At 46.1% G+C, this 17347-nt stretch overlaps 1 protein-coding gene across 2 annotated transcripts in view; it reads left to right on the top strand.

Moving 5' to 3' along the window:
* LOC146798005 (mitogen-activated protein kinase kinase kinase kinase 5-like) overlaps positions 1–10262 on the top strand; it is a 581883-nt gene extending 571621 nt beyond the window's left edge. For both annotated transcript variants that reach the window (XM_085625240.1, XM_085625239.1), the window contains one exon: positions 9681–10262. In XM_085625240.1, coding sequence (XP_085481366.1) covers positions 9681–9753 — 73 coding nt within the window. In that variant the 3' untranslated portion in view covers positions 9754–10262. The remainder of the gene's footprint in view (positions 1–9680) is intronic.
* The last annotated feature ends 7085 nt before the right edge of the window (positions 10263–17347 follow it).

Here is a 17347-nt window from a genome sequence, read left to right as displayed (position 1 = left end):
CCGGCACCCGCCCTGGCGGCCCACCATGGAAACGCCCGGTGCCTGCTACAGCCAGCCCGGCCCTGATCAGGGGGGATGCTCTTCTTCTCCTCTTCTCTCAATGATCTCTGCAGACTTTTCATTTCTTAGGCAGCTTGGAACTTCTAATATGACAAGCTTTGTCATCTTTTCAAATAATTTAGATTTAGCCTTCCATTCTTTTATAACGACTTTTTGCCAATCATTCTAACCCTTCATATCTGACACCTGGTGCAGAAAGTTAGCAATCCTAATATTTTAAATCATTGAATGCAATCTGAATTTTGTCAGCTTTCAACTCGGAAACATCCACCTGTTGTATCATAATTCTTGCACCCGTTTTAAGCTTTTATCTCTCCATCCTCCTTGGAATCCAGCAAGTGAGCATGGCTTGTATATGCTGAACACTGATTAAGTTTAAGCAGAAACCGACTTTAAATATAGCACAATGCATAAGTAATAGCTCTTTACTATAAAAACAACAGACAATATTAACAGAGAATCATAGTTTGAGCCAAAGGAATCATAGTTTGAGCCAAAGTTTCCTGTGAAAAAAATACCCAGCCGCATTTAATTGATTAAAGACGCATTTCTTTCATAAATAACCAATGAGAGTGATGATAATTAATTAGCATTAGAATTAACTGTGAAACGATAAATTTCCATAAAGATTTTATATGCAGTAATGAAGTGTGTGAGAGTAAGTGTTTGGTGCTTACATATAGTAGCAGCTAGACTCCTGCATCGGTGTTTGAGCGCCTAGAACTATGGATACAGTTGGTATTGGTACATCCGCAATATGGGAATACCAGGCCATTACAAGGTTTGCACTTTTAAATGGGAAATATCAGAAGGAATCCTTGTTTTCACATAGAGCCATGAGGCTTTTATCAGATGAAAACAGGTAAAGAAAACGGGAAGCGCAGTTTCCTGGTGACACTTGGGGGCAGATTTACCATTTTTTTCGGGTACCGCACTGCAGCAGCCATAAATGCTGAGCTGCGCTATGTGAAAAGAAGAGAGGGGGAGAGCACCCTATTAACTAAAATAAGGTACTTTCCATCCCTCCGAATAGAGCCGGCGCTGAAAGCCACAGAGACACCTATGCGCCATGGTGCAAGGGTGTCTTTGTGAACCCTTCCAGTGCACAATAATATGCACAGACTCACTTTAATAATTCCCCCACTTTGTATGTGTGCTGTACAGTGCAGTATGCATGCAAAGTTGGAAAAGGAAAGAGAAATTAAAGCATTTCTCTTTCCTTGCGCCTACTTGAAACAGGCGCAGTTTTCTCACGCTAAACCCAATCTACTTTATTTAGTCAAATGAGTTTAGGGTGAGAAACTTTGGGTGGTTTCATGGGAACACCCATGCACCACCCTTGGTAAGCCCCATGGCGCAAAGTAATCCTTCGCATTACTTTACCGTTATTTCCAGCGCTAAACAAGATTAGCACTGGAAAGTAAATTGGGAAAACAAGATTTTGCACTGATTTGCTTCACTTTTGTGACGCAAACACGCTACAAAATCTTAGTAAATCTTCCCCCTGGAATTTCTGATTTGGCTGGTAACGCCCATTGACGGCTGAATTCGAAAGAATGGACCACTCAGAATAAGGGCCCCACTAGGTTAATGTACAAGCTGGCAACTCAGGCTCAAAGCTCGAACTATCTAATTCTACTATTTTAGATGTTGTGTTAGTAATGACAACTAAAGGACTTCACAAAACCACATAGTCATGTCCAATTTAGTTTTTTCCAGGGGTTGCAAGTGGTCACCAAAGATTAGAATCAAGCATTTAGCCTCCAATGGTAAATTTATTTTTCTTAAGCCAAGCGCATCTGGCAGATTTTATAAGCCAAATGTAATTTTGCATCTCTGAAAACTATAAACACACCGAAGGCATGATTTGCGTGGGATTCCTATCTCATTCTCAAAGAGTTGACTGATCCAAGCCGAGCATTATCTTTAGCCAAGATTGTTTTTTCCATCAGTCTTCATGTATGGATTCTCCAAATGATTAAGTTTTTCTAAGAAGACAGATAATATTGTTCATTCTTATTACTTGTTTCAAGAAAGTACTTGTTGTTTTACACTGTTTCCAAGAATTAACACTCAAGTTAATACAGGCAAACTGAGTTAACACTCATCATCTAATCTAGAGGGCTATCTTTTAGTAAAAAGCATTCTATCGCCTCCCCTGCTGGAATGTTTTTGATCAAGGGGAGAGTCCAGTCCTTCGCATGTAGCAGAAATTCTGGATCACCTATGTCTAGATTGGACGATATGTAAGTACCAACATCCATGCATCAGAAGACAAAGGCCATGGTGGATTCAAGTTGTGGTCACCATCCCCCTCTCCCCAGCCAAAAACTACATTCAGACCTAGGCTCAGGAGCATGTGGATCACTGTGGCATTTGTTCAGATGCAACCAGATTCTGAAATAAACAGAGCACCGTGTTTACTGCTATTGGTGCTGAAAACCTTGGGGCATTTTTATTATTTAATGTTGGTGCGCTGAGCTGCGCCAAATTTGGCAGCGATGTGCACCAACATTTCCAAAACACAAGGATGCGCCGATTTTACAAGAATATGGCGCACCTCTGTGTTTTCCCTAGTGCTGGTGCTAAAATTAGCTGCCTAGCGCCAAAGCAGGCACCCTTGCACCATAGCATTGCAGGGAATGATTGTTTATGTGCACGAAGGTGTCCCTTCCTGCACATAAACAATCCAGAATGGCAACTTCTTACTTCTATGTGTGCTGCAGAATGCAGCACACATAGATGTAGTAAATCGTCATTATTTAATGATTGTTTATGTTCAGGAAGGGACAACGTTCTGCACATAAACAATCATTAATAGTGTTTTGTTCTTTCTATGTGTGCTGCAGAATACAGCACTCATAGAGAAAAAAAAATAGGAGAAATAAAAGTATTTCTTCTTGTTTCGCCATTCTAACACCTGCTATTGCAGTGACTTTCTGGTGGTGCTGTCCCCTTGTAAATATACCCCCTTGTTTGTTCGCACACTGACTCTTTGTAAGATATTTTGCCTACTTTTTGGAGAGGTGTGGCTCACTAGTTAGAGGCGGCCAACCCGTAAGCAGAGAATCAGCCAGGGACCAGGGTTCAATTCCCGACGCGGCAGGGTCGTGGACCAGGGTCAAAACGGTCTTGATAATTCTCGCCTCGGTACCTACTCTAACCAGGAACACACTCGGCAACTCTGGGCATTAAGCTTGCCTCATCTCTACAACGGCCCCCCACAGACGCCGGGGATGCCTGGTTTCACCTTGGAGATACCCAGAAAGGGACCATCTCACAGGGATAGCCAGGACGGGTTCCCCAGCGGTCTACAGCGCCGGGACGCCCCGTTGCTGGGGTAGCTGTGCGCTTTACAAGTCTACAACATTTACATTTACATTTACATTTTTACATTTACTACGTTCTAGGGGGTCATTTAGACCCTGGCTGACAGACCACCCCAGAAGGACAAAGGCCATGGTCTCTCCCACCCTGGTGGGAGATTGTCTACCCGACAGGGATCTTGGTGCTGTAAAGGGAGCACCTATACTTTACAGCAGTGCTTCCACTCTGTCAAACTATCAATGGGATTGTTTTGCAGTGAAATAAAGACATGTTATGGCCTGTGATATTCTGGCACTGCAGTTCCCCTATTGACACAGGAGAGCATGCATGAGATTGTTCTCTGCAAGAAATGTGTAGCCGTAATGTACAAAGTTGTATAGTATCAACTAGTAATGCATAAACAGCAATCTTCTGGAGAATACAGCTCCCAAATTTAGCTTGCAGGGAACTCATGTGACCTCTTGATTGAGGCAAAATGTCTTCTTTCCCCAACACACTGACGATTTCTTTAATTTTGGTGAATTCTCTCAGCAATATTTCATCATTGTCTCCAAGAGACACTCCGTCTATCATCTCCTTGTGTTTGCTTTGTTCGCCCTAAGTTGGCAGGGTATGCCCAGACGTGGGTACCTTGCTCACTTTGCCACTGGATTCAAGCTAGCCTGGCTGATAAGGGCTGTTAGCCTGAAAACGGTCCCAGGATGCTTGTTTCCGGTCCAGAGAAGACATGGCTTGGCAGTTCGGTCTGGACTGTTCCCATGAGGCACAGGGTCAAGACTGATTTGCATATAGCTGTGTCTGAACTGGGGTGGCAAAGTGAGCTAAAGAACGATGATGGATTCAACCCAGATCTGTGACTGGGGGTGAGTGTTTGCAATGTTCAGCACTCCGTCCATCATCTCCTTGTGTTCGCTTTGTTCGCCCTAAGTTGGCAGGGTATGCCCAGACGTGGGTCCCTTGCTCACTTTGCCACTGGATTCAAGCTAGCCTGGCTGATGAGGGCTGTTAGCCAGAAACCGGTCCCAGAATGCTTGTTTCCGGTCCAGTGAAGACATGGCTTGGCAGTTCAGTCTGGACTGTTCCCATGAGGCACAGGGTCAAGACTGATTTGCATATAGCTGTGTCTCAACTGGGGTGGCAAAGTGAGCTAAAGAACGATGATGGATTCAACCCAGATCTGTGACTGGGGGTGAGTGTTTGCAATGTTCAGCACTCCGTCCATCATCTCCTTGTGTTTGCTTTGTTCGCCCTAAGTTGGCAGGGTATGCCCAGACGTGGGTCCCTTGCTCACTTTGCCACAGGATTCAAACTAGCCTGTCTAATTAGGGCTGTTAGCCCGAAACCGGTCCCAGGATGCTTTTTTCCGGTCCAGGGAAGACATGGCTTGGCAGTTCGGTCTGGACTGCTCCCATGAGGCACAGGGTCAAGACTGATTTGCAGAGAAAGTCCAAAGGTAACACAACATGCAAACAAAAGTGTCCGTGAGTTGCAGTGCACTGAGGTAGGGGCACCACAGCTGAGCGCGCCCATGTGAAGAAAAAGTCTTGGATTGTGTTCCTTCGAGACATTCCTGATGCAGATGTAGTGGGCTGTGTTAGACCTGCATCATCTTCCTCATCAGCATCCCAGGTCTCCCACACTGCTTGAGGTGACATTGCTGCACAACCTCTCCACAACACAAAACTCAATCAGTAACGGACAATGGCTTCTGGTGCACTGAGTCAGTGGCACCTGGAGTGCTCAGCAGGGTATCTGACTGATGATGGCATTCACGACAGGTGTGAGCAACTCCTTAAGTCCGTCAGGACCACCATTTTGACTCTAGCAGATGGCGGTTGGAGGTGATCCTTGCGGTGGTGGCGTGTGCCTCCTGCGGTGATGCGACGTCCAGGTTCGGTCAGTCCTCGATTTGATGTGTGAGCCCTGGTGGACTGCAGTTGAGGCCAGAGGCAGCGGACAGCGCAGGGCCACAGACACATGGCGTTGATGACCCTGTGGCCATTGCCTCAGAGGCCATCCAATATCTCAGAAGAAGGGGTCCTGGACCTGACCAGCACAGAGTTAGTGGCCCCGTATGCACAGCGGCCAGCACAGGCACCCTGCCACGGGACGGTGACTTGCGGTGCACTGAGGTAGGTCCACGTGCAGTGAGTGGGTCCTCATCGATGTCCAAGGTGAATGTGGCGTAGGCTTGCGGGGGACAGAGGAGAGTGTCCTCCAGGGCATGATGCAGAAGGTCTGATGTTATCAGGCAGCAGCAAATGGAGGAGTGGAAAGCGCCAGCCTCGTTTTCACCACAATTCGGTATCAGCTACATGAGGATGAACACTAGCCCCTAGTCCATAGACTCAGACGCCACCTAGGTACTACCAGACAGTATGCATGAATGTCGGGTAACGGACTCAGTGGCACCGGTGCTGAGAGGGGATGCAGGCTGCAATGATTCCAGTACACTGATATGAACTCCGCCATTGCTAAATCAAGACTATGTTACCTACTGGACCGCAGTGTAGGCCGAAGGCAGCGGTCAGCAGTGGCCCACACCCACCTGTCGTTGGCTCGCGATGCACAGAGTTAGTGACACCAGGGCAGTTGTCGGTAGTGTTCGATCACCTCCATAACAATGATCCTGCTCCCGCTGGACTGCAACGCGTCATCCTCATACATCTCTCCTTGCGTGAGAGGAGATGTAGTATGCCTTTGAATAATCGATGTTCAGTTCCAATGCTGTGACCTACTCGTGCGCAGTGTAGGACGAGGGCATTAATCTGCGTCGGCCCACAGACACATTTGGTTGTAATGCTATGCATAGACTTGGTGGCACCACATCGAAGGGACTATAGTGACATGAACTCTGCCTTAAATAATGTTCACTGCCATGGTGTAATCAAGACTCAGTTCCAAATGTGTGACCTACTTGACTGTGGTGTAGGCTGGAGGCGGCAGTAGAGTACGTCAACGAGAAAGGACTAAAGCGTTGTGGAGCCCGTGATGGTCTGAGGAGGCTGCCAAGTTCTCGGGCCTCGGGCTTGGAGCTTGCGCCTGCACGTGGTGGGCCGTCTGTGACACACGCCGGTGTCGGCAGGTGGTCAGTGTGGCCTGGCTGCGCATGGGCTGGCCTGACGGGTTCGGGGTCCAGCGGTCCAGGGTACGGCATGCACACAGGATCGCAGGCAACTCCGCTCACGAGGACAGCATCGGCCTCGTGGCATGGTGAGCGGCGCCATCCTGGCAGACACGTTGGGCTTTCCGGAAGAGGACCACGCCCAGGGCTACGTGCTCTTTATTCACACCCCTACGCTGGCCTGGCGTATGCCGGGCCATCCCACTTACGGGGGATGTAACAGGCAACATTTCCGCAAAATCCCCCACTGGCTGGGGTGACATGGTTGCGTCCACTGTCCACTATACTCCATACACCAGAGGTGTATGTCACCATGGATATGGGTGTGTTCTGCATACTGCACTCTGTCCAGCGCATCTCTGCCACTCTAGGCATTGTGTAGTTTCCCAATCATGGTTCTCCAGCATCCTTCACACATGCCTGGTTGCCACCTCTCCCCACATTCGGCTAGTGTGTGGTTGAGGTGCCATGCCGTTGATGGCACCGCAAACCATGTTCACAGCTTGCCCAGGTTACCATTGTGAGTTGTCCTGTTGTGTCTGGTGGGTGGGCATGTTGTTTTGCATGTTGGTTTTGTTTTTGTGACGTGTGCATTGCCAGAGTTGTGGGTTGCATGGTTGTGGAGTTGAGGTAAGTGGGCTGTTCATTTGGTACTTGCCAAGGGGCTGTGCATTTCCCTTGGTGCCATTCTGGGGATGCTGGTTGCTGATGGACTGTCGGAGGATTGAGGAATCGTGCACAGTGGCTGGGTATTTGGAGGCGAGATTGGCGGAGGTTCCACAGTGTTCGTTTGTTGCCTGCACATTGATGTGAGACGTGTGCTTTCTGTTTCGGCGATTGTGTGCTGTGTCAGCAGGGGACACAGGTATGACGTGTGCTGTGGATTGCCCACAACATGTGCGTGCATCCAGCTATGGCATATGGTCCTTGCTTGGTCTCCAGCGGATTCTGCGCATTATGTTTGATGTATGGGGACTGGGGTACCAGGCTTTGGTGATGCCCAGGACAGGTGTGAGGGACTTGGATGTGGCTGGCTGTGTGACTCCTCCGACTGTGGCGGGTGTTGGTTGGGGGTACCAGAGGCCAACAGGTGCAGCACTACCAGCAGCTTTGTGTGGGGTAGGATATTGGTTGTCTGCTGAGTTGGTGCCGTTGGCCTGTTGGGCGTTGTTGGTTATGATGCGTGCAATGGTTGTCCTTTTGAGCCTGTATTGGGCAATGACATTGTCAGGTGTTGGGTCTGTGAAGCTGGTGTGTTTCCTGGGGGTCCGCTGTCTTTGTCAGCGCTGCCTGGGTGGTGGTTCGGGGGAGGGGGGTTCCGGGTGCTGTATGGGGTCCTGGGGTGGTGGCGGTGGGTGTTGTGGCCCTCTTGGGTGTCCACGCCACATGACCAGTGGCTCCACGGCATCTGCTGCCCTTCTGATGTGGCTGTGGGATGTGCTCCCTTTTGTGGTGCAGGCTGCGGTCCGACTTAGCACCAGGTCAGAGCAGGTGTTATTTTCCTGCTGCTAATGCGCCTTATCGCCTGTTTTGTGTTCTTATCGCAGTTCTGGCTGTTTGTTGTCAATGTTGTGGAGTTGTGTTGTCACGGCTTTTGGCACGGGAACGCCTACTCTGAATCTCATTAGCGATAGTTGCTGGGGTCTTCTGTGGCGGTGTTTTTTGCGGCTTCTATCACAGGTAAACTGGTGCTGTGGGCTGTTAACACCAGCTTGTGAATGGGGAGGTAAATTTATCACGACTTTGGCTGCTCTAAAGTGCCGTTAAATCGGAGATAGATCCTTGTGAATATCCCCCTAAGTCTTTGTGCTGGCACTTGCACAACACAATTTTTAATGTGCAAAAACCTCAGCCAACTAAAAAAAATAATTTCGCAACCTATCTACATTAAAAAGGGCCCACAACAATGTACGTCAGGAGTACTGTCAAATCATCTTTTTTATTGATAACTAGCAAAGTTTAAAAACATAGAAAGACATTTAGTTACATCCTAAATTCATCTACAAGTGTAATTACTTTGTCTTTGAAGTTAAAAGATTCACATCATATCCTGCACATCTTTCACCACATCTATCCTCATACATACATCTCACCCAGACATACAGGCAATAAACATGAAGTTTTATGTGGCAATCAATTCTTTAACACAGTGTTCCTGTTTTTTTAAAACACATACATTCTGAACATAGTTAATTCAGTATTATTTGGACATTGATACACATCTCTTGTTTTCAGTCTTCCAGTGGCTTTGATCTCTACTTGCCCAATACAAGCCAGTATATGCTACACTCTATCTAGTGCAAATGGTATTTTGCGCTGGAGAGCTGTACTACTCACAGTGCAAAAAACACTTTAAGCCACTTTGCATCAAGGTGGTGTTAATGTTGCGAATCCGTACACTCAAACATTTTGACACAAAGCCCCATCTACAAAGCCAAATTAACCAAACTTATGCAGTGCTCCGCAGACATCCAGTGCATGGGTTCCTTCTGAGTTTGTCTACGCATAGGAATTTGTAATGGAATGTTATGCCACCAGTCTAGACGCTATGCTAGACAGCTTACACTCACCTCTGCATCATGGTGCCTGGCTATACATCGTGCAAGGCAGTCTTGTTTGAGCTTCGGCACAGGAGATGATACCAGCAGGCTACTCTTTGTAGATATGGTGCTGCACTGTGTTTTGTCTCTTATGCAATGCAGGGCAGCAGATTTAGGCACAGTGTTGCTTTGCATGTACAATTTGTAAACCTGGGCCTAAGAGCGAAAACAGTCATTGCAGGAACTTCTGTTCTCTTAGTCGTTCAGTCCATCCAACCTTCATACGACCCTTCCATTCATGCCTACTTATGTGTATGATTCTGCTAAAAACACAAAACAGGAACTCATGCAGGGATACCAAGCAAGTAGGTTGGGCTTTGAGCTTAGGTATGGGCAGTCCATGCTTGTGACCAGTCACAATTATGTGACGGTACACTGGCTCTATGGCCATCCATTCAATTAAACATCTAGCCAGAGAATGTGTAGGAAAGGGGTGAAGAATTGTATTGATTAACTTTTCACTCACTCTGTCTCTTTCCTCCTCCTTCCCCTTTTCACACTCACTCTCTTTCCCTCTGACGCTAGCTCCACTTGTTCTCTCATTCTCTTCTTTTCTGTTTTCACTACAGTAAGCCAATAGTCTTGGAGACAAGACCAGTTGATGACATCACCTCATCTAGTAACCTGTATATCCAAGAATGAGAGAGTTATTTTGTTCAAGGACCAACCTCACTGATGTCCTTACATACCGAGGACCTGTCGCGCTGATCCACCGATCTGAGTCATGTCCTCGTCATTGTGCTGCATTTCCAGGAACCTTTCTCGCTGATTTCGCCACATACCCAAGGACACACTGTGCTGATTTTGCCACATACTCGTGGACTTTCTCTGTTTGATTCAACTATGTATCGTGGACCTGCTGTTCTGATTTCTTCATCTACACAAGGACATGCCATGCTGTTTTTGCCACATAACCACAGGCACGCTGTAATGGGCTTTCCAAGCTGACTCAACCATGTACCCTGTACATCTCCTTCTGATTGTGTTACATGCCCGTTGATGTGTTCTCTTTATTTTGTCGCAAACCCAGGATCTTACCCTATTTGGGACCTGATTGTGGCTGATAGGGTACCTGGTTGGGGCTTAACCAAATTATTAAATAAATTAAAAAACTATTAAAAATAAATGTAAAAAATATTTAAAAAATAAAATATCCAACTGTCTTTTTGCTAATTCCACCATGAGCAGACATACCTGCTGAACTCATTATATTTCTAGCAAATGACATTGCTGATTCCACTGCTTGCCCAAGGTCCCACTTTGCTAGTTTCACTCTGTGCCCTAGGACCTACCTACACTGCTGATTTTTCTTATGCACACTGAACTGTCCCAATAAGTCCATTCTATTCTAGGGACCTGCACTGCTGATTCAGCTGTGTACCTCAGGACCTACACTGCTGATCCCAAATGTATGCTCAGTAACCTACACTGCCGATTCAGCTCTGTGCCCCAGGACCTACACTGCTGATCCCAATGTATGCTCAGGAACCTACACTGCTGATCCCAATGTATGCTCAGGAACCTACACTGCTGATTCAGCTCTGTGCCCCAGGATCTTCACTGCTGATCCCAATGTATGCTCAGGAACCTACACTGCTGATTCAGCTCTGTGCCCCAGGACCTACACTGCTGATCCCAATGTATGCTCAGAAACCTACACTGCTGATCCCAATGTATGCTCAGGAACCTACACTGCCGATTCAGCTCTGTGCCCCAGAACCTACACTGCTGATTCAGCTCTGTACCCCAGGACCTACACTGCTGATCCCAATGTATGCTCAGAAACCTACACTGCTGATCTCAATGTATGCTCAGGAACCTACACTGCCGATTCAGCTCTGTGCCCCAGAACCTACACTGCTGATCCCAATGTATGCTCAGGAACCTACACTGCCGATTCCACTGTGTGTGTCCTGCGTCCTACATCGATTATTCCACTGAATGCCAAGGGACATGCCCTGCTTATTCTATGTAATGTACATAGGCCTACACTGCAGAATTCACTGTATGCTCAGAGACCCACACTGGTTATTATTTGGACTATCCAGTGATCTATACTAATGTCTCCACTGCACGCTTAGGGCCCCAAACTGCTTAATCCACAAAATGCCCTGGGACCTATAACGGGGATTCCGCTGTATGGCCAGGGACGTATCCTACTAATTTCACTGTATGCGTAAGAACTACACTGCTCATTCAAGTGAAATTCCCATAGACCTATATGTCCCAATTTACTGTGCACCTGCCCTGCTGATTCTATTCCACTCCAAGGAGCTATACGCTATTTCCACTGTATGTCCAGAGACCTACAGGGCTGAACGTTCTGTATACCCATGAGCCTGTGGTGCTGATCTCATTCCATTTTAGGTATCCGCTCTGCTGATTCCATTTCTTCCCTTCCCTTACCCCTGTATAACTACAGGTCTTTTCTGCTGCCACTGCTTTCACTTTATTACAAGGTCCTACACTGCTGATTTCACTCTATGGCAATGAACCTACACTGCTAATTTCATTGTAGACTTGGCCTTGTGATTTAACTCCATTCCAAGGACCCGCACACCTGAATTTACTGCATGCCCATTAACCTACACCGCTGTTTCCATTGTATACTCACAGGCTTGCCTATCAGATGACTTCCACCCCAGTGTGTCAGGATCTCATTGAGGGACACACAGTGAAAGAGACATAAGGGCTAAACTGTTTGATTCTGTATGAGAGGTACAAAAAAAATAGGGAAGGACTGAAGACTGCGGAGCACCTGGTCTTGGCGACTGGCTCAAACACAGAGGGTCCTGAACAGGCACTTCCAGGTCAGGGCCAGTCGAGGGGACACATCACCTCTTGGTGCCTGTAAAAGAGCATAGAACTAGCACAAGGGTGCCTGGCATCACTCAGTTTGTTAGATTGCTCCTGGTCTCGCTTAGTTTGTTAACGCATTGTAGGGCATATTTACTAGAAAGTAGCAGAGCACGGAGGTAGCCACCTTGGCTTAACTCCGCACTCCACCACTTCCAAAACGCAGGGCTGCACTGTATTTACAAGGATATGGTGCCGCCCTGTGTTTCCTCCTTGCGCTGGCGCTAATTTTAGCTGCCTAGTGCCAACAAAGACACCCTTGCACCATGGTGCAAGGGTGCCTTCGTTGTAGAGGACAATTGTTTATGTGCAGGAAGGGCCACCTTCCTGCACATAAACAATCTGAAATGGCATTTTGAAACTTCTATGTGTGCTGCTTATTGAAGCACACATAGAAACAGCAAAAACGAGGAGAAATGAAACATTTTTCCTCATTGCGCCTGATTAAGACCGGGTTAAGACTCATTGCCGCCCCTTTCACGCTAAGTATAGCGTGAAAGGGGGTCTGACTTACAAGGCAGCGTTAAGCCACGTTAAGCAGCTTAGCGCTGGCTCGTAAATAAGGAGAAGCCCCTATCACCACAGGAACGTCACTGAACGTCACTGAAAGTGATGCTCCTGTGGCAATAGGGGCTTGTAAATATGCCCCAGTGTTCCCTTCACATTCTTTTTGCTGTTACTTTCCCGGTTCGTGTTTACCCTGGTTCCTTTTTGCCTTGCCTCTTTTCCTCTGATAGAATCCTGCCCTCCCAATGATTAGTCAAATTGGTTCCATCACCACAGCTGCTTTGCCAGACTGTCCTCCTTGTGTTTCTGGGCCTCCTGCTGTTTCCTGTTGTCTTTGGGGTTCCTTATCGCTATCTCCCCTGAAGTACTCAGGGTGCCAGTTGCTTTCCCTTTCTGTGCATGCTTTCATATCTGATATCCATTTATACTGATTGTCATTGGATCACTTGTCATTACATGGCCTTCAGGTCCAACCCTGAGATCCCTCATTACTATTCCATATACTCCAGCCATGCAGAGGGATTCTCCTGTGATGTGTCCTCACTGTTGTGGTGTGCTTCTCTCTCACTTTCCCTCGCCCCTGTGCTCCCCCTTACCCATCCTGGACGGATCTGGGAGGTGGCTCCACTATTCCACCTCTCAGAAGTTACTCACGGGGAGCTTGTTGGATTAATCTGCTAGTGCTGAACCCACCCAGAAGGGATGTTTGAAAACTCCACCATGGCAGAGGCAGAACACACCGTGGATTCCGGGCAATGTGGAGTAGCCTGCCAACACCCTTAATTAATGGAGCTAGGCAATTACTAAGACATTTTTTAGACTTTGTTGAAAAAGTCTTTATATGTTTTTTCCAGAAAACACGCATAGCAGTCTGTCCATGTTAACATGCTCACGTTGAAGCAGGGAACTCAATTCCACAGGTGAGCAAGTTCAGTCAATTAAAAGCGGAGCCCTGGTGGACCGAGGAAGCCAAATGTTTCAATGAATTATGAGATGAATTGAAATACACCGAGGGCCTCATTTACAAAAAAATGAAACAGCGTGGTGCCATAAACTATTTTGCTGCGCCGAACTGCGTCATTTGAAAAGCACAGGGATGCGTCATATTAACAACAATGCAACCCAACCATGTGCTTTCCCCTGTGCCCACGCACAATTGGCTGCCATGCGCCAGCACAGACACCCTTGCTTCATGTTGCAAGGGTGCCTGCATTTCAGGGACGGATGTTTTTGTGCAGTAAGAGACACCTTCTTTCACAAAAACAGTAATTGATAGGATTTTCCTCTTTCTATGCATGCTGCAGAATGCATCACGCATAGAAAGACGAAAAAGCCAGGAGAAATAAAAATATTTCTCCCCGTTGTGCCACTCTTACACCTCCTCTGGGGAGGTATAGGATTCTGACACATTCCCAATTTTACACAACTTTGAAAATCTGGGAATGTGTCAGGCTCCATGGATGGTGCATGGGAACAACCACAGCAACACCCATGGAATGCCCCATTCAAAGTAATGCGTGAAAGGAGCCCATATTCACATGGCCATGAAAAGTCAAGCAGGATGACCTTACGTGGCTTTGTAAACCGCCGGTGCGTCAAAAAAGGGCAACGGACCGGTGGCGCAATGTCCTTGTAAATGAGGCCCTTTGTCACCAGTGGTAAATCGACCTATTACAACTGAAGCATCAATAGAATTAATGCTTTAGATTTTAGCCCAACAATGACATCAGAAAATGAAAGAAGGCTCCTAAAGAAAACCAAAGTTTCCCCATTAACAGAGGGAATATTACAAGAACCATTGCAAATAGAGAATGTGAAATGACTCAACTAAAGAAGAGAAGAATTACTGCCATAAAAAGGGGCTCTGGCTCTATTGTGTTAAAGAGGCATTTTGTAAGAAGCTGTCCCCAGTTGCAGGAAAAGAACTAGGCCTGTCCTTGACTCGTAAACCATGGACAGCCTTTCTTGGACAAAAGAGTTTGCACCTTCCAGTGCACATTACTATTTACCTGTTGAAGTTACACCACCTAATGGTCCATGTGCCCTTTCAGCTCTAATTGACTGAGAAGCATATGGTTAAAGATGGCAGAAATACCTATACATAACAAGAATTCCCCAGTCTCTATTCAAGGGATAGATGGAGAACATATAACCCCTGGTAATGTCTCACAAACCACTTTACCCATTGTAATGGTCATTTCTGAAGAGCATGTGGAATCATTGATTATTGATTTGATTGATACCCCATCATTTCCCACCATGCTGGAAATATCATGTTTGCAAATCTACAATCTCATTATTTATTGGAAGACCTATATAATTGAATTCTCAACACCGAACACAGCCAGAGAGAGTGCTTTATGAGAGAAAGTCTTCAGAAACAACAGCACTTCAAATTGCATGGCAACAGGAGGATCAATTGTTACCTTCCATTCCAGAGTTGTATTAAGACTTTGCTGATGTCTTTAATAAAGCTCAAGCTCACCCCCTGCCGCCCATAGGAAGTATTTATTTTAATTCTTTATTTTATATGAAAAGTTTTATAAAGTGCGATCATGACCCGTATGGGTATCAGAGCGCTGTACAAAGGAACGGAAGCGAAGGGAGGTAAAAGCATGAGTACAACAGCAAAGGAACTTAAAACAAGAACAGGCAACAACCCATCTCGTGGGGCATTTGGGGTACGGGGAGAAGCAACATGTCATATGGGGCGCGTGGAAGAGACAAATTACAACATTGAACAAAGGTAACAACCCATCTTGTGAGACATGTAAAGAACCAGAAGAGCGGCAAATCTTAAAAGGCACATGGAGAGACAAAAATCAAAAATTATGAATAGAGGTATAAAAGAGTGTAAACAGGAAATAACATTTAGTGAAGTATGATTGTCCCATTGTTCTGAATCCTGAGGCAGTGATTCCTCGTGGAAGGGCTTATCCTTTAACAATCAACAAAGACCAAGTAATAAGGTACATTTTGACAACAACCTAGTGAAAGAGGTAATCAGACACTACTCTTGCAGAGGCCACAGTCTTTATTATTCCGGCATAGGATGGGACTTACAGACCTTATATTAATTACTGTGAACTCAACAGCATCACTGTTCATAAATGGCCTCCCTTACATTTGATTTCAGTCGTAATGGATCAGATCTGCCAAGATGTTCACTAAGGTGGATTCACACGGGGCAAACCATCTAGGGTGAATCAGTGAAGGTGATGAGTGGATGACTGCCTTTAATACCAGGGTATCACCATCCTTAGCACTTGGTCATGCCTTTGGGTCTATGTAACTCCCACACCTTATTCCAGCAATTAGTAAATTACATCTTCAGGGATATTCTGGATCAATATGTAGTGATTTATCTCAACAACATTTTGATGTTCTTTAATTTTGTGGAAGAAAATCAAGAAAACATCAAGGAAGTGTTGTTTGGATACAGGAAGCATTAAACTCTATGGAAAATTAAAGAAATATGAATTTGAGAAGACCCAGGTCAGTTTTTTGCGCTTTGTTATCTCTGAACAAGGCATTCATATGCATCCCTTTAAGGTTAATGACGTCTTGGACTAGGCTGAACAGTATTAAAGCGACTCAAAGGGTTTTGGGCTTTGCTAATTGTTATAGACAATTCATTCCTAAGTTCTTGAGGATGTTATTGCTTATCGCCCACCTCACAAAAGCAGGGGCTAAATTCCACTGGGGATGTAGAAAAAGAAGTCTTTCAGCAATCAAGGGCATTGTTTACATTCACATCCATTTCAGCATCCCAATAATGAACTCACCTCTATTGTACAGCCAGAAGCTTCAGCCTATGCCACAGGAGCCATTCTGTCCTGGAGACATCCGGAGACGGAAGCGTTACATCCTATTACCTTTTTCTCTTGAACGATTTCTGTTACAAAACATAATTACACTATCTATGATAGCTAATCACTGGCCATCAAGGAGGCATTTAGTCAATGGTGCCACAATTTGGAAGGAGTGATGTATAAAGTAATGGTCTGGATTGATCTTAAGAATCTGGGGCATGGTGGATGGACGCCTTTTTACACCAGGTTTCACTATGAGATTTCCTATTGTCCAGGAAAGAGGCATCTGAAAGCGAATACATTATCCCTTCCACCAGCAGTGGAAGAAAGATTTGAGGATGGTTTACACCCACGATCTTTGCAGTACATGCTGGTAGTCTTAGTCATGAAGATTTTCTGTTTCAGACTCGAGAAGCCCGGATTAAGTTTACTGTAAGGGACAGGTAACTAGAAACCCTGTGTCAGTGAGTGATAACAGATTTTGTATTCCAATTAAGGCCTTTAGGTAAACATTGTTTATATGGATTCATGAATCCCCAGGAGTGGGGAATTTGGGAATCACCAAGACATTGGCAAAAGTACAAAAAGAAAATTGGTGGCATTCGGTGCGAAAAGAAGTCATACAATAGATCAAGGACTGTGCTTGTTGTGTCAAAGCCGAGAGTAACCATCAGAACCCAGTGGGAGTGTTGATACCCTTACCCATTCCTGCTCACCCATGGGCAAACATTTCTATTGATTTCATCATAAGTCTGCCACTTTCTCAAATGTAAAGTCTCTGGTACCTAGTAGGCATTCTAGCCCCCCCTTCCTGGCTGCAGATTAGGAGCAACCTCCCTAATCGAGCCAAACCACCTATCTACACCCCCCCCACCCCTTGGAGCAGAAAGACTCGATTGCCCCTTCTGGGATGGGGATATGGCCTGATGCCAGGGTGGGCCGGTACGTACTTTTGTTTGTGTTGGTGCCATTTTGTAATTTGTGGTATCTAGTGGACTTTCTGTCTCCTTGGCGGCAAACCCTCTATATGACCCATAGAGGAGAAGAAAGATTGATGCAAC

The sequence above is a fragment of the Triturus cristatus genome, chromosome 9, assembly GCF_964204655.1.
Source record: "Triturus cristatus chromosome 9, aTriCri1.1, whole genome shotgun sequence".
NCBI lineage: Eukaryota > Metazoa > Chordata > Amphibia > Caudata > Salamandridae > Triturus > Triturus cristatus.
This window is presented reverse-complemented; position numbering and strand designations above follow the sequence as displayed.